The sequence below is a fragment of the Myotis yumanensis genome, unplaced genomic scaffold (assembly GCF_028538775.1).
Source record: "Myotis yumanensis isolate MYYU_CA2020_CCGP unplaced genomic scaffold, mMyoYum1.0.hap1 SCAF_16, whole genome shotgun sequence".
NCBI lineage: Eukaryota > Metazoa > Chordata > Mammalia > Chiroptera > Vespertilionidae > Myotis > Myotis yumanensis.
Window position 1 is genome coordinate 14,145,639 of NW_027223767.1, and position 18,813 is coordinate 14,164,451.

Sequence of the window (18,813 nt, forward strand, 5' to 3'; positions counted from 1 at the left end):
TTACTATAAAACCCCTCTCCCCACAGAGCTGGCTCTCTCTCTGCCACTTGCCGTTGCGTCGGTAAGGAGGGTAGGGGAGCCAAGCCCGGGTTTGAATAAAGACTCTTATGCTTTTGCATCGGACACGGCTGGCTCCCTGGTGTGGTCTCATGGGGATCCTGAAATCTGGGCATAACACTATGGGACAACATGAAACGAAACAACATACAAATAATAGGGGTGCCAGAACAACAAAAAGAGTAACAAGGGTTAGAAAACCTATTTGAAGAAATAGTATCAGGAAACTTCCCTGAGGTGAGGAAGAAAAAAGTCACAGAAGCACAAAGAGTCCCAAACAAGGTGAACCCGAAAAGACCCACACCAAGACACATCATAAATACCATGGCAAATGTTCAGGACAAAGAGAGAATCTTAAAGACTGCAAGAGAGAGACGGAAAGTTATATTCAAGGGAATCTCCCATTAGATTATCAAATGATTTCTCAACAGAAACACATCAGGCCAGAAAAGAATGGATGGAAACTTACAAAGTGATGCAAAGCAAAGGACTGAATCCAAGAATACTCTATCCAGCAAGGCTATCATTCAAAATTGAAGGGGAAATAAGGAGTTTCACAGACAAAAAAAAAGGCTAAGGGAGTTTATCACCACCAAGCTAGCCATGCAAGAAATGCTAAAGGGACTGGTGTAAAAAGAATAAAAAGCTCAGAAAGAAAACAGCCACAAAAAATAGAAATGGCTACAAACAAGTACCTTTCAATAATAACTTTAAACGTAAATGGACTAAATGCTCCAATCAAAAGATATCGAGTGGCTGAATGGATAAAAAAACATGACCCATATATTTGCTGTCTACAAGAGACCCACCTCAGAAGAAGGGACTCACACAGACTGAAAGTGAAGGGATGGAATAATATCCTTCAGGCAAATGGAAATGAAAAAAAAGCTGGGGTAGCAATACTTCTATCGGACAAAATAGACCTCAAAGTGAAGGCCATAACAAGAGATAAAGGAGGCCACTTCATAATACTAAAGGGATCAATACAACAAGAGGATATAATCCTGATAAACATATATGCACCCAATGCAGGAGCACCCAAATACATAAGAAAACTCTTGGAAGATATCAAGGGAGAGATCAACAACAATACAATCATAGTAGGGGACTTTAATACACCACTGACATCACTGGATAAATCCTCTAGACAAAAAATCGGCAAAGAAACAGCAATCCTAAATGACTCACTAGATCAGATGGACTTAATTGACATCTTCACAACATTTCACCCCAAAGCCACAAAATATACGTTCTTCTCAAGTGCTCATGGGACATATTCAAAAATAGACCACATATTGGGTCACAAACAAAGTCTCCCCAAATTCAAGAAGATTGAAATCATACTAAGCATCTTCTCAGACTACAAAGGCATAATATTAGAAATAAACTACAATAAAAACAACTCAAAATACTCAAACACTTGGAAGCTGAATAGCATGTTATTAAATATTGATTGGGTTACCAATGAGATCAAAGAAGAAATTAAAAACATCCTGGAAACTAATGACAATGAAAACACAACAATCCAAAACCTCTGGGACACAATGAAAGCAGTCCTGAGAGGGAAGTTTATAGCTCTACAGGCCTGTCTCAACAAACAAGAAAAGAGAGACCAAGATGGCGGCGTAGGTAAACACCGGAGACCGCTGCCGCAAACAACCATTTCAAAAATACAACTAAAAGACGGAACGGACATCACCCAGAACCACAGGAAGGCTGGCTGAAGAGAGACTCTACAACTAGAAGGAAAGAGAACGGCAAATCAAGGCTCAGAGGCGGCGCAGTGTGGAAAATACAAAGGTACCGAGGTGCGCGCGCAAAGCGGGCTGGTGGCTGAGGGCGCGGTTGTCGTTTTCTGTCGGGAGTGAGTCTCAGACTCTGGGCTCCGGATCCGGGCGAGTCTCTAGGGACCCAGACTGAAACAGGAGAAGCGCGATTATCCGGCATCAGTTGGAACCTGAGGGCAGCTTTCTCTCTGAGGTTTGCAGCGGCTGCCGGGGTTCTGAGAAGCAGAGCCTCTGGGAACGGGACTGAGCGTGGCCATAACTGCTCCCTCCGCCCGCCCTGTTGATCCCGCCCCGCCCAAACCCTGCGAAAAGCCATTTGCCGATCGCCTCAGGCAAAGGCTGGATTAGCGCCTCCCCAGAAGGCAGACGTTTTCCATACAGCTGATTCCTATAGCCAGTCGGCCTGGTGGTCAAATCCCTCTAGTGTTAACTACAACAATTAAGGCTTGGCTAGAACAAGACTGTGCACAGAGACCACAAAGGGGTGCACCAAGAAAGCATAAAAGATGCGGAGACAAAAAAACATGACAGAAATGGAGGATATGGAGCTAAGAATCGCAATTTTGAGGGCTTGCCATAAATTTGTGCAGAGCCTCACGAAAACTAATGAGACCCTCGATGCTACGATAAAGAAATTAGAAAGTAAGCATACACGGACTGAAATAAAGAATATTATACCCAATAGCAGACCAGAGGAGCACAATAATCAAACCAAAGATTCGACAAAAAACACCCAATTGGAAAAGCAAAATGAAAAAAGAATCCGAAAGTGTGAAGATAGTGTAAGGAGCCTCTGGGACAGCTTTAAGCGGTCTAATATCAGAATTATTGGAGTGCCAGAAGATGAGAGACAGCAAGATATTGAAAACCTATTTCAAGAAATAATGGCAGAAAACTTCCCCCATCTGGAGAAAGAAATGGACTTACAGGTCCAAGAAGCGCAGAGAACCCCAAACAAAAGGAATCCAAAGAGGACCACACCAAGACACATCATCATTAAAATGCCAAGAGCAAAAGACAAAGAGAAAATCTTAAAAGCAGCAAGAGAAAGAGGCTCAATTACCTACAAGGGAATACCCATACGACTGTCAGCTGATTTCTCAACAGAAACTTTGCAGGCCAGAAGGGAATGGCAAGAAATATTCAAAGTGCTGAATACCAAGAACCTACAACCAAGATTACTTTATCCAGCAAAGCTATCATTCAGAATTGAAGGTCAGATAAAGAGCTTCACAGATAAGGAAAAGCTAAAGGAGTTCATCACCGCCAAACCAGTATTATATGAAATGCTGAAAGGTATCCTTTAAGAAGAAGAAGAAGAAGAAAAAGGTAAAGATACAAATTATGAACAACAAACATGCATCTATCAACAAATGAATCTAAGAATCAAGTGAATAAATAACCTGATGTACAGAATGAACTGGTGATTATAATAGAATCAGGGACATAGAAAGGGAATAGAATGACTATTCTTGGGGGGGAAAGGGGTGTGGGAGATGCGGGAAGTGACTGGACAAAAATCATGCACCTACGGATGAACACAGTGGGTGGGGAGTGAGGGTGGAGGGTGGGGTGGGAGCTGGAAGGAGGGGAGTTATGGGGGGGGGGGGGGAAAAAAAAAACAAGAAAAAATGGTAGTAAATCATCTAAATCTACATCTGAAAGAATTAGAAAGAGAGCAACAAGAAAAGCCCAGAGTGAGCAGAAGGAAGGAGATAATAAAGATTAGAGCAGAAATAAATGACATAGAGACCAAAAAAACAATACAGAAAATCAATGAAACCAAGAGCTGGTTCTTTGAAAGGATAAACAAGATTGATGAACCTCTAGCCAGGCTCACAAAGAAGCAAAGAGAGAGCTCCCAAATAAACAAAATCAGAAATGATAGAGGCGAAATAACAACAGACCCAACAGAAATACACATGATTGTTAAAAAATACTATGGACAACTCTACTCCAACAAACTAGACAACCTGGAGGAAAAGGACATATTCCTAGAAAAATACAACATTCCAAAACTCAATCAGGAAGAATCTAAAAATCTCAACAGGCCAATAACTATGGAAGAAATTGAAACAGTCATCAAAAAGCTTCCACCAAACAAAAGCCCAGGACCAGATGGCTTCACAGGGGAGTTTTACCAAACATTCAAGGAAGAACTAAAACCTATCCTCCTCAAACTACTACAAAAAATTCAAGAGGAAGGAACACTACCAAACTCATTCAATGAAGCCAGCATCACCCTAATACCAAAACCAGGTAAAGACAACACAATGAAAGAGAATTACTGGCCAATATCCAGAAATATCTGGCCAATATCTAGAAAAAAATTAACTGTGACACCACAGTTAATGTCAACATTACCATCAGATCCACTAGGACTAGAGTGCATTAGCGACATGGGGTATGCAAAATTAATGCCAAGAAATCTATCCCATTTACCATCACACCAAAAAAATTAAGATACCTAGGAATAAACGTAACTAAAGAGGTAAAAGACCTCTACTCAGAAAACTATAGGACACTGAAAAAAGAGATAGAGGAAGACATAAACAGATGGAAGAACATACCATGTTCTTGGATTGGTAGAATCAACAACATTAAAATGTCCATACTACCCAAAGCAGTCTATAAATTCAACGCACTTCTCATTAAAATACCAATGGCATATTTCACAGACCTAGAACAAACTCTCCAAAAATTCATCTGGAATAAAAACGACCCCGAATAGCTGCAGCGATCCTGAGAAAGAACAAAGTAGGATCTCAGTACCAGATATCAAGCTGTATTACAAAGCTACTGTTCTCAAAACTGCCTGGTACTGGCACAAGAACAGACATATAGATCAATGGAATAGAATAGAGAGCCCAGAAATCAACCCGAACCAATATGCTCAATTAATATTTGACAAAGGAGGCAAGAACATACAATGGAGTCAAGACAGTCTCTTTAATAAATGGTGTTGGGAAAATTGGACAGATACATGCAAGAAAATGAAACTAGACCACTAACTTACATCATACACAAAAATAAACTCAAAATGGATAAAGGACTTAAATATACGACGGGAATCCATAAAAATACTAGAAGAATCCAAAGGCAACAAAATGTCAGACATATGCTGAAGCAATTTCTTCACTGATACAGCTCCTAGGGCATTGGAAACTAAAGAGAAAATAAACAAATGGGACTACATCAAAATAAAAAGCTTCTGCACAGCAAAAGAAACCATCAACAAAACTACAAGAAAGCCCACTGCATGGGAGAACATATTTGCCAATGTTATCACCGATAAGGGTTTAATCTCCAACATTTATAGGGAACTCATACAACTTAACAAACGGAAGATAAGCAATCCAATCAAAAAATGGGCAAAGGACCTAAATAGACACCTTTCAAAAGAGGACATTCAGAAAACCAAGAGACATATGAAAACGTGCTCAAAGTCACTAATCATCTGAGAGATGCAAATCAAAACAACAATGAGGTACCATCTCACACCTGTCAGAATGGCTATCATCAACAAATCCACAAACGACAAGTGCTAGAGAGGATGTGGAGAAAAAGGAACACTCGTACACTGCTGGTGGGAATGCAGACTGGTGCAGCCACTATGGAAGACAGTATGGAGTTTCCTCAAAAAACTAAAAATGGAACTCCCATTTGACCCTGTGATCCCACTTCTAGGAATATATCCCAAGAAACCAGAAACACCAATCAGAAAGGATATATGCAACCCTATGTTCATAGCAGCACAATTCACCATAGCTAAGATCTGGAAACAGCCCAAGTGCCCATCAGTAGATGAATGGATTAGAAAACTGTGGTACATCTACACGATGGAATACTATGCTGCTGTTAAAAAGAAGGAACTCTTACCATTTGCAACAGCATGGATGGAACTGGAGAGCATTATGCTAAGTGAAACAAGCCAGTCAATGAAGGAAAAATACCACATGATCTCATTCTCTCATGGATAATAAAGACCATTACAAACTTTTGAACAATAATAAATACAGTGGCAGAGCTGCCTCAAACCGATTGTCGGACTTCAGTGGTAAGGCCAGAGAGGGTTGAGGGACAGAAGGGAGGGGAGTAAGAGATCAACCGAAGGACTTGTATGCATCCATATAACCATAACTAATGGACATAAGACACTGGGGGGTAAGGGAGGGCAGGGGCTTGTCAAGGGTGGGGGGGAAAAAAGGACACATATGTAATACCCTTGTAATGCTTTAAGCAATAAAAAAAAAAAAAAAGGAAAAAAAAAAGAAACCTGTGGTACATCTACACGATGGAATACTATGCTGCTGTAAAAAAGGAACTCTTACCATTTGCAACAGCATGGATGGAACTGGAGAGCATTATGCTAAGTGAAATAAGCCAGTCAATGAAGGAAAATACCACATGATCTCACTCATTTATGGATAATAAAGACCATTATAAACTTATGAACAAAAATAGATACAGAGGCAGAGCTGCCTCGAACAAACTGTCAAACTACAGCGGGAAGGCTGGGGAGGGTTGGGAGGCGGGTGGGGGGGGGGGGGGGTAGGGGGGTAAGAGATCAACCGAAGGACTTGTATGCATGCATATAAGCATAACCAATGGACATAAGACACTGAGGGGTAGGGGAGGCCAGGGGATTGTCAAGGGCGGGGGAAAAAAGGAGACATATATAATACTCTTTGTAATACTTTAAGCAATAAAACAATTTTAAAAAGAAAGAGCAGATGGTAGAAAAAACAGGCAGGGCACTCTAGAGGTACAGAGGAGGAAGGCACAAAGAGGAAGGAGCCCAGGGCTAAGAGCCTGGGCTTTAGCATCAGATCTAGTTTCCCATCCCTATTGATCTTATGCAAGTTATTTAATATCAATTTCTTCATCAGTGATGGTTAACGAGATAATGTATGTGAAGTGCTAAGAGGTGGTATAATTAAAGCTATGGAGATCAATCATAGAAAAATCAGAAGACAGGTGCTTAGAAGTCTCAGAAATAGCATCTGAGGTAAGATAGCTACAAGGCTTAAGTTGGTGGAAAGAGGAATTGCCATGAATACTTACTTTGAGAGACCCACAAGCCCGAGGAAAATAGGTCATACATGCCTTCATTCCCTCCAGTGCCGAGAGCTCACACTGTGGGCGAAAAAACAAGGAAGAGATGAGAGTCCAATACCCCCATAGACTCCCCTCTCTACCCCACAACCCCCGAGGTCCCACCTCATACACTTTTTCTTGGCCCTTCCTTCTCACTTCTTTGATCCTATTCCCCAATCACTTCCCATCACATTCCTTAATCCAAGCCATCTGAGTAAGACAGGCATTAAAAGGGGCAAAGGGCGGAGGGACTGGGCAGGTGTCTCACCTCTGGTCTGAGGCCCAGCAGGGAAGTGAGAAGGCCAGGGAGGTGGTTCATGGAGATGTCCCGGAAGACTGTAGGAAGCTGGGCTGCATATCGGAGCAGGTCCCTCAGAACAACCACAGCCAAATCCATCGTGGCGGGTGGGTCCTGGGACTGAAAAGCAACAACACCCCATGCTTCCAACCTCATCTTCATGGTCACCAAGAGGAGGAGGAATGAGAGGTATAACAACACGGGGTTTTTGAGAAACACCACAGTTAATGTCAACATTACCATCAGATCCACTAGGAATAGACTGCATTAGAGACATGGGGTATTCAAAAGTAACGTATTTGTCTACAGAAAGAACATGTGTTTACATTTTTGTATTAGGGGTATCTGGGGTTCTAAGAATGTGTTTGGGGGAGGGGGAGAGTAACAAATCTACAACTGAAAGATCTAACTGGAAGAGCTCAAGAGTTTGATTCTCCCATATTCTACCTCCCTTCAGTGGAAGAGCACTCTCAGACTAAAAAACAAAGTCTCAGCCGCAACAAAATCACTGCATCTCTAAGCTGCCTCAAACCTACCCTGGAACTCATGAAGAAAAAAAACGGTTTGGGCCTGGCCAGTGGTGCAGTGGTTAGAGCGTTGCCCCACACACTGAAGGGTTGTGGGTTCCATTCCTAGTCAAGACACATATCCAGGTTGTGGGTGCATGCGTGAGGCAACAGATGGATGTTTCTCATATTGGTGTTTCTTTCTCCCTCTTCCTTCCTCTCTCTCTAGAATGCATTAAAAAAAAAAATGGCCCTAACCGGTTTGGCTCAGTGGATGCAGCGTCGGCCTGCGGACTGAAGGGTCCCAGGTTCAATTCCAGTCAAGGGCATGTACCTTGGTTTCGGGCACATCCCCAGTAGGGAGTGTACAGGAGGCAGCTGATCGATGTTTCTCCCTCATCGATGTTTCTAACTCTCTATCCTTCTGCCATCCTCTCTATGAAAAATCAATAAAATATTTTTTTTAAAAAAATGTGCCCACCCAGCCGGCATGGCTCAGTGGTTGAGTGTCGACCTATGAGCCAAGAGGTCGAGGTTCAATTCCGGGTCAGGGCACATGCCCAGGTTGCAGGCTCAATCCCCAGTGGGAGGCAGCTGATTGATGGTCCACAAGCTAAAAAATGATTTTTACATTTTTAAAGGGTTGGCAAACTACCAAAGAAAAAAACAACATGCAACAGAAACCATATGTGGTTTGCAAAACATAAAAGATTTACTATCTATAAACATTTACTTCATAGGAAGTTTCCCAGCCTCAGAGCAAGACTCAGCACCATGAAAGCAGGGTCCACGTCCATCTTACCACTGTCTCCCAGAGCTTAGCACACAGCCTGCCACATGTGCTCAGAATGACTGTCGAAGAAGTAAACGGAGATGTCATCAAAGATGTAAAAGTAGAAAAATATTAAAATGTTGAAAGAGAAAGAAAGGAATGGGCAAGAAAAAAGAAATCAACCTGGAAAAAGTAGCTTTAGAGAGGTCACTCATTAGAAAAGCTAATGAGGAAGTGAAACAGTCAGAGGTTACAGTGTGTGAAAGGTCAGATGAATTAAAATAATTCAGCAGTTGAAAATATCAAAAAGCTTAAAAGGACTTCCATTTGAAGCTTATCCTCCCTACGATCAGAAAACTGCTAATGATTCTGTCCTCAGAACTAAATGTCCAAGCCACAAAGAATACACCACATCCAGGATGGGAACAAGGAATGGTTGGGGGAGGGGGCGCAGTCGGGGCAGCAGCTGAATCCTTACCTGCAAGACCTGCTGGATGCTCCGAAGCCAAGAGACACAGTGCTGCTGGAACATCTCTGTAGAGCTCTCCCCAACCAGCAAAGACAGCAGACAGAGGCCCTCAAACCTTGTAAGAAAGGAGTGAGTGATAACAAGGTGGAGGCTAGACTTCAGAGAAAGCTATGTATTGCTCTTTCACACTCACTGGACTAGACTACAGCAAGACTTCACCTCCAGGTCACTGAGGTTTCTAAATCCTGAAATACTGCCTGGAGTGAGGTACAGGCAGCAAGGAAAGGGAACAGAGATCTTCATAATCCCAGGTGGGGCTGGAATGGGTGAGATCCAGCTCAAGTGAGTTCATGAAAGAATGACACTCCCCAGCCTCCTGGGAGCGAACCTCTTGACTCCATGGGTGGACAATAACGGAAAGATGTAAGCTCACTTCCTAAGGAAACATCCTTCTGGAGGGGAAACAAAAAAAGGTCAAAGACTTACCGAGTTTTGATAGAACTGAGACGTGCATTACTGAGACCCACCAACACCCCAACAGCCGAAAGGTTCTAGAAGAAAACAGGAAAGTGAGTCAGGAATAGGATGCTAAAGGTGCAGATTTCCCCAAACCCTGCCGTGTCCCAGTATCTATGAAGCCTTTTCTGAAGTTCCACCTCCTCTGAGAAGAGACCATTCCTCTTGAGGCCTCAGCCTTCGTCCTATCTTCAGTAAGTGACACACACAGCAGCCTGTCCTGCAGACTTTCCTCAAAGTCACGTCATGCTTGACCCCTTCTTTTACTGTCCACCCTACAGATTAGTGCTATACAGAGGACAGCCCAACTCATCCCAGCTACCAGACCTCAAAGACAGGTCTGCTTCACTGGTGTATCCCTGAGCAGCACCTAGCAGGGGAGACATTCCTAAATGCTTGCTTTAATGGACACTGAACTCACCTGTTTCCCTTCCTCCTTCACCCCCAAACAAATCCCCCTCCTCCTGTCCCTGGCTTCCTTAGACCTGTTAAGAATGCCAAGGTAGACTTCTGGTCAAGATGGTGTACGAGTAGGTAAATGCTGTACTCACCTCCTCCCATGACCACATCAAAATTACAACTAAACTACAGAACACCCACCATTGAGAACAGCCTACCAGTGGTTCTCAACCTTCCTGATGCCGCGATCCTTTAATACAGTTCCTCATGTTGTGGTGACCCCCAACCATAAAATTATTTTCGTTGCTACTTCATAACTGTAATTTTGCTACTGTTATGAATCGTCATGTAAATATCTGCTATGCAGGATGTATTTTCATTGTTCGCAACCCACAGGTTGAGAACCGCTGGAACAGAAGTCCTGTAACTAAGGATATACGGAAGAAGCCACAGACTGACAGGAGGGGCAGAGATGTGGAACAGGCTGGTCCCACACCCACATGTGGCAATAAAAAATCTGAAGGGATAGCTCAGCTGCAGAGTTGCCCCCTGAGGAGTGAGGGGTCCAAGCCCCACACGGGACTCCCCAGCCCAGGGTCCCAGGGCCAAGAAGAGACGTTCCCATAACTTCTGGCTGTGAAAACCAGCAGTGAGACGAAGGGCTATGGAATCCCGTGCACAGACTTATTCAGACTGGCTCCCTCTGAACTCCAGCCCTGGGGGCAGCAGCTCAAAAGGCAGCAGGGACATAGAGGGAGCAGCAACTAAATTATCTGGCTTTGGGGCAAGGGCTAGAGCAGTGGTTCTCAACCTTCTGGCCCTTTAAATACAGTTCCTCATGTTGTGACCCAATCATAAAATTACTTTCATTGCTACTTCATAACTGTAATGTTGCTGTTATGAATCGTAATGTAAATATCTGATATGCAGGATGGTCTTAGGTGACCCCTGTGAAAGGGTCGTTCGACCGCCAAACGGGTTGCAACCCACAGGTTGAGAACCACTGGGCTAGAGAGAGAGCTTTCTCCCAGACAGAAATACTGGCAGAACTTGGATAATATACTTTCAAGGACTTTTTCCTTTATTTTTGTTAACATTTTAAAAATATGTATGGCATGGCAACTACTTAAAGGGAAGACCGGGTTCCTTTCCCTCTATGTATATGAGACTGTGATACTTCAGGCACTGAAGCCGGGCTTGTTTTCTTTCCTAGTTCCATGTTGGCCTGTTTTAACAGAACGGGGCTATCTTTGTTGTAAGATGCATGTAGCCTAATGTTTGTTAGCTGTGTGGTCTGAAGTGTTTCTCTCTCAAGCAGACTCCTAAGTAGACCAAATCTTTGTTGCTAAAGTGTTCTGAGATGCATGGTTAAAACAACCTTCCTCCTCTAAGATCTACTTTTTAAGCCCAACACACCCTGTAGTTTATCAACTGCATGTGTGGCCTCTAGAAGTTACTATGCTAAGCTGACCAACACAATGGTAGTAACTGTCCATAGGGTTTGTCTCCAAAGAAAAGAATTGTGTAGCAAAGCAGAAATATAAACTACCTAGGCATGTTGTAAAGCCGTTTGAAAGTTACTCAGAGCAAGTTTTGTGAATAGAAGTGCAGTGCTCTCGTCACATTCTGCTTTAAAAAGTTATGGCAAATACAGACAAATTAAAAAGAAAAAGGAAAAAAAAGAAATACTAGCAGAAGCCATTGTTCCTTTGCTGGGCTCTTCCCTGACAGGTGCAGGCAGGCACTACCTCTGAGTCTCCATCAACCTGGCTAACACTGTTCACCCCACCCTAGTAATTTCCTTGCCCTGACCCACCCAACTTGCCAACCCACCCAAGTGGCTTCCAGTAGCTTTTCCATATAACAGTCCTAGCTGGTTTGGCTCAGTGGATAGAGCGTCGGCCTGCGGACTGAAGGGTCCAGGATTCAATTCCGGTCAAGGGCACATGCCCAGGTTGCAGGCTCAATTCCCAGGCAGCCGATCAATGATTCTCTCTCATCACTGATGTTTCTCTCTCTCTCTCTCTCTCTCTCTCTCTCTCTCTCTCTCTCTCTTTTTCCCTCTCTCTCTCTCTCTCTCTCTCTTTCTCCCCCCCTTCCTCTCTGAAATCAATAAAAATATGTTTTTTAAATATAATAAATAAAATAACCAGTCTGTCTTGGCTCATGCTTCAGAGTTTCCTAAAATCTCACAAAGGTTCACAAACCCCAAACAAGCAGAACCTGGCTTCACCATGCCCCAACTAGCTAAGCAACCCCAAACACAGCACTAGCAGCACCTAACCTCAGTTCACAGCTTAACCTCTCCCAGGCACCTCCAAGCCCAGCACAAATGGCAACCATCTGCACATCACTTTGTAGCTCGTACCAGGTGGCTCTGAGCAGGGCACAAGCAGCAGCTAACCTTGGCCTGCACCTCCCAAGAGACCCCAAAACAAATACACCCAGTGGCCAGCTTCAGGACACATCAGAGCACCACCCAACCACCTCTAGAAATGACATACTCAAAGGGCACACTCAGCAGGCACCAGTACCCTGATAAAGCAAATCCTGCTCCATAGGGTTAACCCCTGCGCAATGGTTCCTCCACTGTAGTCACAGCCAGTCCTCATAATCAATCAGCCTGAGGATTAATCCATCTCACTGATGTACCAACAGCAATCAAGGCTGAACTACAATAAAAGGGCACACACAACCCACACAAGGGACACACCTGGAGCGTCCAGCTCAGGTGACCAGGGAGACTGTACCACTGGGCCCCACAGCACTCTACCAAGACCAGGAGACATGGTAGCTCTACCTCATACATAGAAACAAAGAGGGAAGCTGCTAAAATGAGGAGATAAAGAAGCATGTTCCAAATGAAAGAACAGAACAAAGAAACTCCAGAAAAAGAACAAAATGGAGACAAGCAATCTACCAGATGCAGAGTTCAAAACACTGGCTATAAGGATGCTTAATGATTTCAGGGAGAATTTCAACAAAGAGATTATAGAAAATAAATATAGAAAACATAAAATGAATATAGAAAACATAAAAAAGAACCAGTCAGCCGAAACCGGTTTGGCTCAGTGGATAGAGCGTCGGCCTGAGGACTGAAAGGTCCCAGGTTCGATTCCGGCCAAGGGCATGTACCTGGGTTGCGGGCACATCCCCAGTGGGAGATGTGCAGGAGGCAGCTGGTCGATGTTTCTCTCTCATCGATGTTCCTAACTCTCTATCTCTCTCCCTTCCTCGCTGTGAAAAATCAATAAAATATATTTAAAAAAAAAAAAAGAACCAGTCAGAAATTAAGAATACAGTAACTGAAATAAAGAATACATTAGAGTGAATCAACAGATTACATGAAGTAGAGAATCAAATCAGCGATTCAATTCCCTGTCAGAACCTATGGGAAAGCAATGTTGGTGATTAAGCCTAGGTGGACGGATCAATCAACAGATCTCTTTTTCTCTCAAGCACCAAGCCTACTGCTTACCTTCATTACTCATCCCCACTACACTAGAATCTCTCTCAAGAAATTTGTCTTGCTTATCTAACCTAAAGATGAGGAATAGTAGCTAACACATAACGGATACTCAATACATGTTTGCTGAATGAAAATCTATGGGGAAGCAAGGGAAACCATACAGTTCCAATACAGTACTGAAGACCCAATATCAGAGACACAAGTAGAAAAAACTCAAGGCAGGATATACTCAAAAAATGTGATACATGCAATACTAAAGGAAGGAGTCTCACTTCCCACATCACCTTTAGCTTCTTTACTCAAAATTCTACTAGACTTTTAGGCACTTAGAGAAAATAAACAAGACAATAAATTCATGTAGCTCACCTTGAGGGAGGAGGGGAAAACTTGAAAAAGATGATGAAAGAAATCACACATACATAGGCAGAATATATAACATTTCCGAAATACTTAGGAATATGAGAGGATTTAGAAGGAAAAGGAAATATGTAATCAGCTCCTGCTTCTGAAACTGGGCTGAGATAGCAGAGGCACAGCTTTGTTACCCTCAACAATAAGGAGTAATGTTAATACAAGTAATAAATGAGGTCATTCCTCATGAATTTGGGGCTAAGATAATTGGACCACCCAGCGGGTTATGACAACCCTCTTCCTGGAAGGAAGCATAGAGCTCAGAAGGTCCCATAACAAAGGCTGGACAAGAAAGACCTCGTGCACATCAGCCTCAACGCATGAAGCACGGGTAGAATTTGGGGGAGGACTGGGGGAAAGGCTGGAGGACAAGAGATAGTAAAGGAACACCTTCCATAGTTAGACATGTTATATCTTCTTAGAATCAGTGGCTTCACCTGAACAAGATGGGGGTTCAAGCTAGAATGGAAGCAATGACAAAGATGTGGAAAGGAGTGGACAGATCTAAAAACTACTCAGAGGATAAAACCAACAGGACCTAACAGAGTGTGTATGGAGGTGTGTGAGCAAGAAAAAAAAGTGTTTAGGGTGGATGACATTTGGGTTTCTAGCTTGCAGAACTGAATAGATGTTAGATTCTACTCTTAATATAACCCAAAGAACCCTGCTAAACCCATCTAAAAAGCTCTACATGACCTGTCCACTACCTACCCACCTCGCCAGCCTCACAGCGCCCACCCTCTTCCCCTCCCCCTGAGCCCCAGGCACACAATGCCCTTCTTTTCTGCTCCTTCCCACCCCAGGGCCTTCCGATGAACTTCCTCCTGACTGAACCACTCTTCCCATTTTCTTTCCCTACCAACCCCTACTCATCCTTGGGGGTCTCAGCTTAAACTCCAGTACCTCTAACCTAATTCTCCAGAGTAGGGTCAGAGGTCCCTGCTACACAATGCTCATAGTGTTTTATAACATTCTGTTCAACACCATCACATCTATAACCAACTGAAGCATCCAGTACTTGGCCCTCAGTATGAGTTCAGTAAATATTTATTTGTTCAATATACATTCACTCAGCAGGAAAAAAATCGCAAAAACAGATACTCCCAGAAGGAAAAAGAAGCTAAAGATCACAGATTTAGTGAGCGACGGGGCCTGGAATGGAATCCATTCGTGTGTGACTACCAGTAGCCTAGCAATAGAGAAACGAGGTCCATGTTATCCCGAGTTCCTCCTCGTGGCTGAAAAGGGCGAAATACGTGAATTTCGTTCGGGCCGATACCCGGATTCGCTTTCTGCACCCAGCTCTCCTTCCCTCCACCGGACCGCTGCGGCTGCAGCCCCGTGAACCTGGCGCACAGATGCCGCGCCCACCTCCCACCGGGGCCGCCCACACGCCGGCCACAGACTCACCTGGGCCCCGCCCACCGTCCCATGCAGCCGCAATAGGCACATGAGCCCGGGCAAGTGTGGGGCCGAACGGACCGGGGGATGCACGGGAGGAATGGTGGACCCCGCTCGCGGCTGCAGCAGCCCGGACACGCTCTCCAGCAGCAGCATGCGGAGGCGCGGGCCCGAGCCCGCCGCCGAAAGGCCCCCGGCCCCGCCGGGAACCCCGGCCGCGGAGCCCGCAGAGGGCCCACTGAGCACAGCTGCGGCCATCTTCCCCCGGGCTCTAGTGGTGGCGTGGCGCGGCGCGATGACGCAAACACAGCGCGACGCACGCCTGTGGAGAGGGGCAGAAGGGGGTTGTGGTCCTGCGCCTGGGATGCCCGGGGATTGGGCTCCGGGCTCTGGTCGGAGGGAGCATGCGCGGGGTGGGCGGGGTGGGCGGGGCGCGGGGGTTTGGTTCCTGGTCTGCGAAGGGCTGCGAAGGGCTGCGGGCGGGCCGGCCGGGGGCGCCTAAGGAACACACGTGGTCAGAACAAAAGGCGCCGCAGTCCCGAAAGGGATCCTTTAAAATAGCAGAATCCAGGCACTTTCGCTCTAGCAGCACTGACGTCTAAGGAACTGACCTCTTGTTTGAAACCATAGACATTTTAAACTACATATACAACTACAGAACTGACACAACACACTCCTTGCCTTAATTAAAGGTCAGTAAACCTAACATTGGAATGATGTATAAGGCATAGAACACTATTCTACACGGTTGGCAAGGAAGTAGATTGATGCAGCCTTTCTTGATGGCATCTTGCTAGTTCCCAAGGCGGTCTCTTTCATCCGACATTTACTCATTCAACAAATATTTATTGAGCACCTTTTAAGGTGCCAGGCACCATTCTAAGTGATGAGAATAAAATAATGAAGAAGACAGTACCCTTCTAGACTGAAGAGATAGTCAATAAATAAGAAAATAAATAAATTTTGTATAGAGCTATGTGTTATTTAAAAAATAAGCATGGCCCTAGCCGGTTTTGCTCTGTGGATAGAGCGGGGCCTGAGGCCTGAAGGGTCCTGGGTTCAATTCCGACCACGGGCACATGTGGGTGTTGTATGCTCAATCCCCAGTAGGGGGCGTGCGGAAGGCAGCCGATCAATGATTCTCATTATTGATGTTTCTATCTCCCTCTCTCTTCCTCTCTGAAATCAATAAAAATATATTTAAGAAGAAAAAAAGAACTGCCTTATATTTGAGAAGACCACTCTGGTTGCTGTGTGGAGAAGGGACTTAGAGGGCTAAGAGGGAAGCAAGGAGAGCGATAAAGAAGCCACTGTGACCTGGTCAGGTGGCTCAGTTGGTTGGAGCATCACCCTGTACACCTTTCAGGTTGCAGGTTTGATTCCCAGTCAGAGCACATACCCAGGCTTCAGGTTCGATCCCTGGTCAGGGCATACAGGGGAGACAACTGATCAATGTTTCTCTCTTTCTCTCCCTTCCTCTCTCTCTAAAATCAATTAAAAAACATATCTTCCGGTGAGGATTTAGAAGAAGGAGGAGGAGGAGGAGGAGGAGGCATTGTAAGAAGCTATCATAACAGGCCAGGTAAGAGAGGATGGTGGGGGGAAAAAAATGAAGATGGTGACTGGGACCAAAATGGCACTGGAGATAGAGAAATAGAGGAAGAAAGAAAAAATAACCCAATGGATTAATGTATTTTGGAGGCAGAATGCCAGGACTTGGAGAAGGATTAGATAGAAGGGAGTACGAGAAGAAAAAAGAAGACCCTTGCACTTCAGGCTTGGATTTGACTTTTATTATATTCAAACTAGAGCCCCCATGCACGAAATTCATGCAAGGGGCTTGGCCCTCAAAACCCCGACTTCATCCAGAAGGTCGTCCAGAAGGACGTTCAGCTGTCTTTTCTAATTAGCATATTATACTTTAATTATTATAGAAGATTAAAGAGCTGATGCACAAAATTTGTGTAAGAGTAGGCCTTCCTTCCCCCGGCTGCTGGCACCAGCTTTCCTCTGGCACCCAGGGCCCGGGCTTTCCTCCAGCCGCTGGCAGGCACCCAGGACTCAGGCTTCCCTCGCAACCCCAGCTTTGTCCAGAAGGTCGTCTGGTCTAATTAGCATATTATGCTTTTACTGGTATTATTTTAGATTATCTTTGTGCACAAACTAGTTCCATTGTTCTTTTGATGTGCATTAAATTTATAGACAATTTTCAGAGAAATTAAATTTTTAAAGGATTTTTAAGTACTTATTGATTTGAGAGAGAGAAACAAAGATTATCTCAGACCATGCCATGTGGCTCACTGATTGAGCATCGACCTGTGAACCAGGAGGTCACAGTTTAATTCCTGGTCAGGGTATGTGCCTAGATTGGGAACTTGATCCCCAGTAGGAGGCATGCAAGAGGCAGCCAATCTATGATTCTCTCTCATCACTGATGTGTCTCTCTCTTCCTCTCTCCTCCTCTAAAATAAATAAAAATATATTTAAAACAAAACAAAAGAAGATGATCTCAGAAACAGTCTTGTGTGTGTTACTTTTTGTTGCATACTAAAGTGGAGGGGTGAGTGTGAAGTTGGTTCATTGGGAGAAGATTGCGAGAGTATGAAAAAGGAGATGGAAGAAGAAATACTGTAGCTCCTTAAATCCAAAATGTCAGTCATCCGTCCTCCTCCCAAAATCCAGTCAATTTTGCCCTAGAAATAACTCGTCAGCCTGGCCTCTCTTCTTCCCTCCACTCTGTGGTTCATCATCTCCCCTCGATTAGTTTTAGGCTACAACAGCCTTGCTACACTCCCTCCACCCTCCACATTGCCCAGAATTATCTTCCTAAAAGAGAAATGTCATCATGCCACTCCTTTGCTTTAAGGAACACTACTGGTTCCATGTGTCCTCCTCCAGAGAAGCGCCTCAGTCTCATTCCTTTTTTTTCTTAATATATTTTATTGGTTTTTTACAGAGAGGAAGGGAGAGGGACAGATAGTCAGAAACACCGATGAGAGAGAAACATCCATCAGCTGCCTCCTGCACACCCCCCACCAGGGATGTGCCCGCAACCAAGGCACATGTCCTTGACTGGAATCGAACCCGGGACCCTTCAGTCCGCAGGCCGACGCTCCATCCACTGAGCCAACCGGTTTGGCTCATTCCTTTTTACCTGTTATACAAAACCCTTCACACTGTTCCAGTCTTCCTTCTCAGCCTTCTCTCTCCTGCTGTCTTACCCCCACAATCACTTCAGAACAGGCTGTGCCTTGCCTTTCTCTGCATTTGGAACGCCCTTTCTCAGCTTCTGCCCACCATTCATACAGATTGTCCTCAAATGTCCCCTCCTCTGGACAGCCTGCACTCCTCCACCCCCACCTCAGCAAAACCCTAATAGTAGCTGCTCTGTCTTCTGAGTCATAACTCCATTATAGCATTCCTGGAATCAGACTTATTTATGTGTTTCCTCAAGTATACTAGGAAGGCAGGCGTCCTGTTAATTATGTCTGTGTCCCCATCGCCCTCGCATAGTGACTGGCACAAAATAGGCACGGGTAGATGGAAGAATGTTAGAATGTTAGCTGCCATGAGTGAATAGAGATGAGTAGTCCGAGAAAGTAGGCAAAGTAATCCTGCAAAGATCAAAGAC

General features: G+C 44.5%; 1 protein-coding gene across 1 annotated transcript in view; it reads right to left on the reverse strand.

Annotated features, from left to right (window-relative positions):
• PELP1 (proline, glutamate and leucine rich protein 1) overlaps positions 1-15,451 on the reverse strand; it is a 29,080-nt gene extending 13,629 nt beyond the window's left edge. The window contains exons 1-5 of the mRNA XM_070395240.1: positions 15,192-15,451; positions 9,473-9,537; positions 8,996-9,101; positions 7,210-7,359; positions 6,909-6,980 (exon numbers count right to left, since the gene is read on the reverse strand). Coding sequence (XP_070251341.1) covers positions 6,909-6,980; positions 7,210-7,359; positions 8,996-9,101; positions 9,473-9,537; positions 15,192-15,440 — 642 coding nt within the window. The 5' untranslated portion in view covers positions 15,441-15,451. The remainder of the gene's footprint in view (positions 1-6,908; positions 6,981-7,209; positions 7,360-8,995; positions 9,102-9,472; positions 9,538-15,191) is intronic.
• Positions 15,452-18,813: the final 3,362 nt, after the last annotated feature.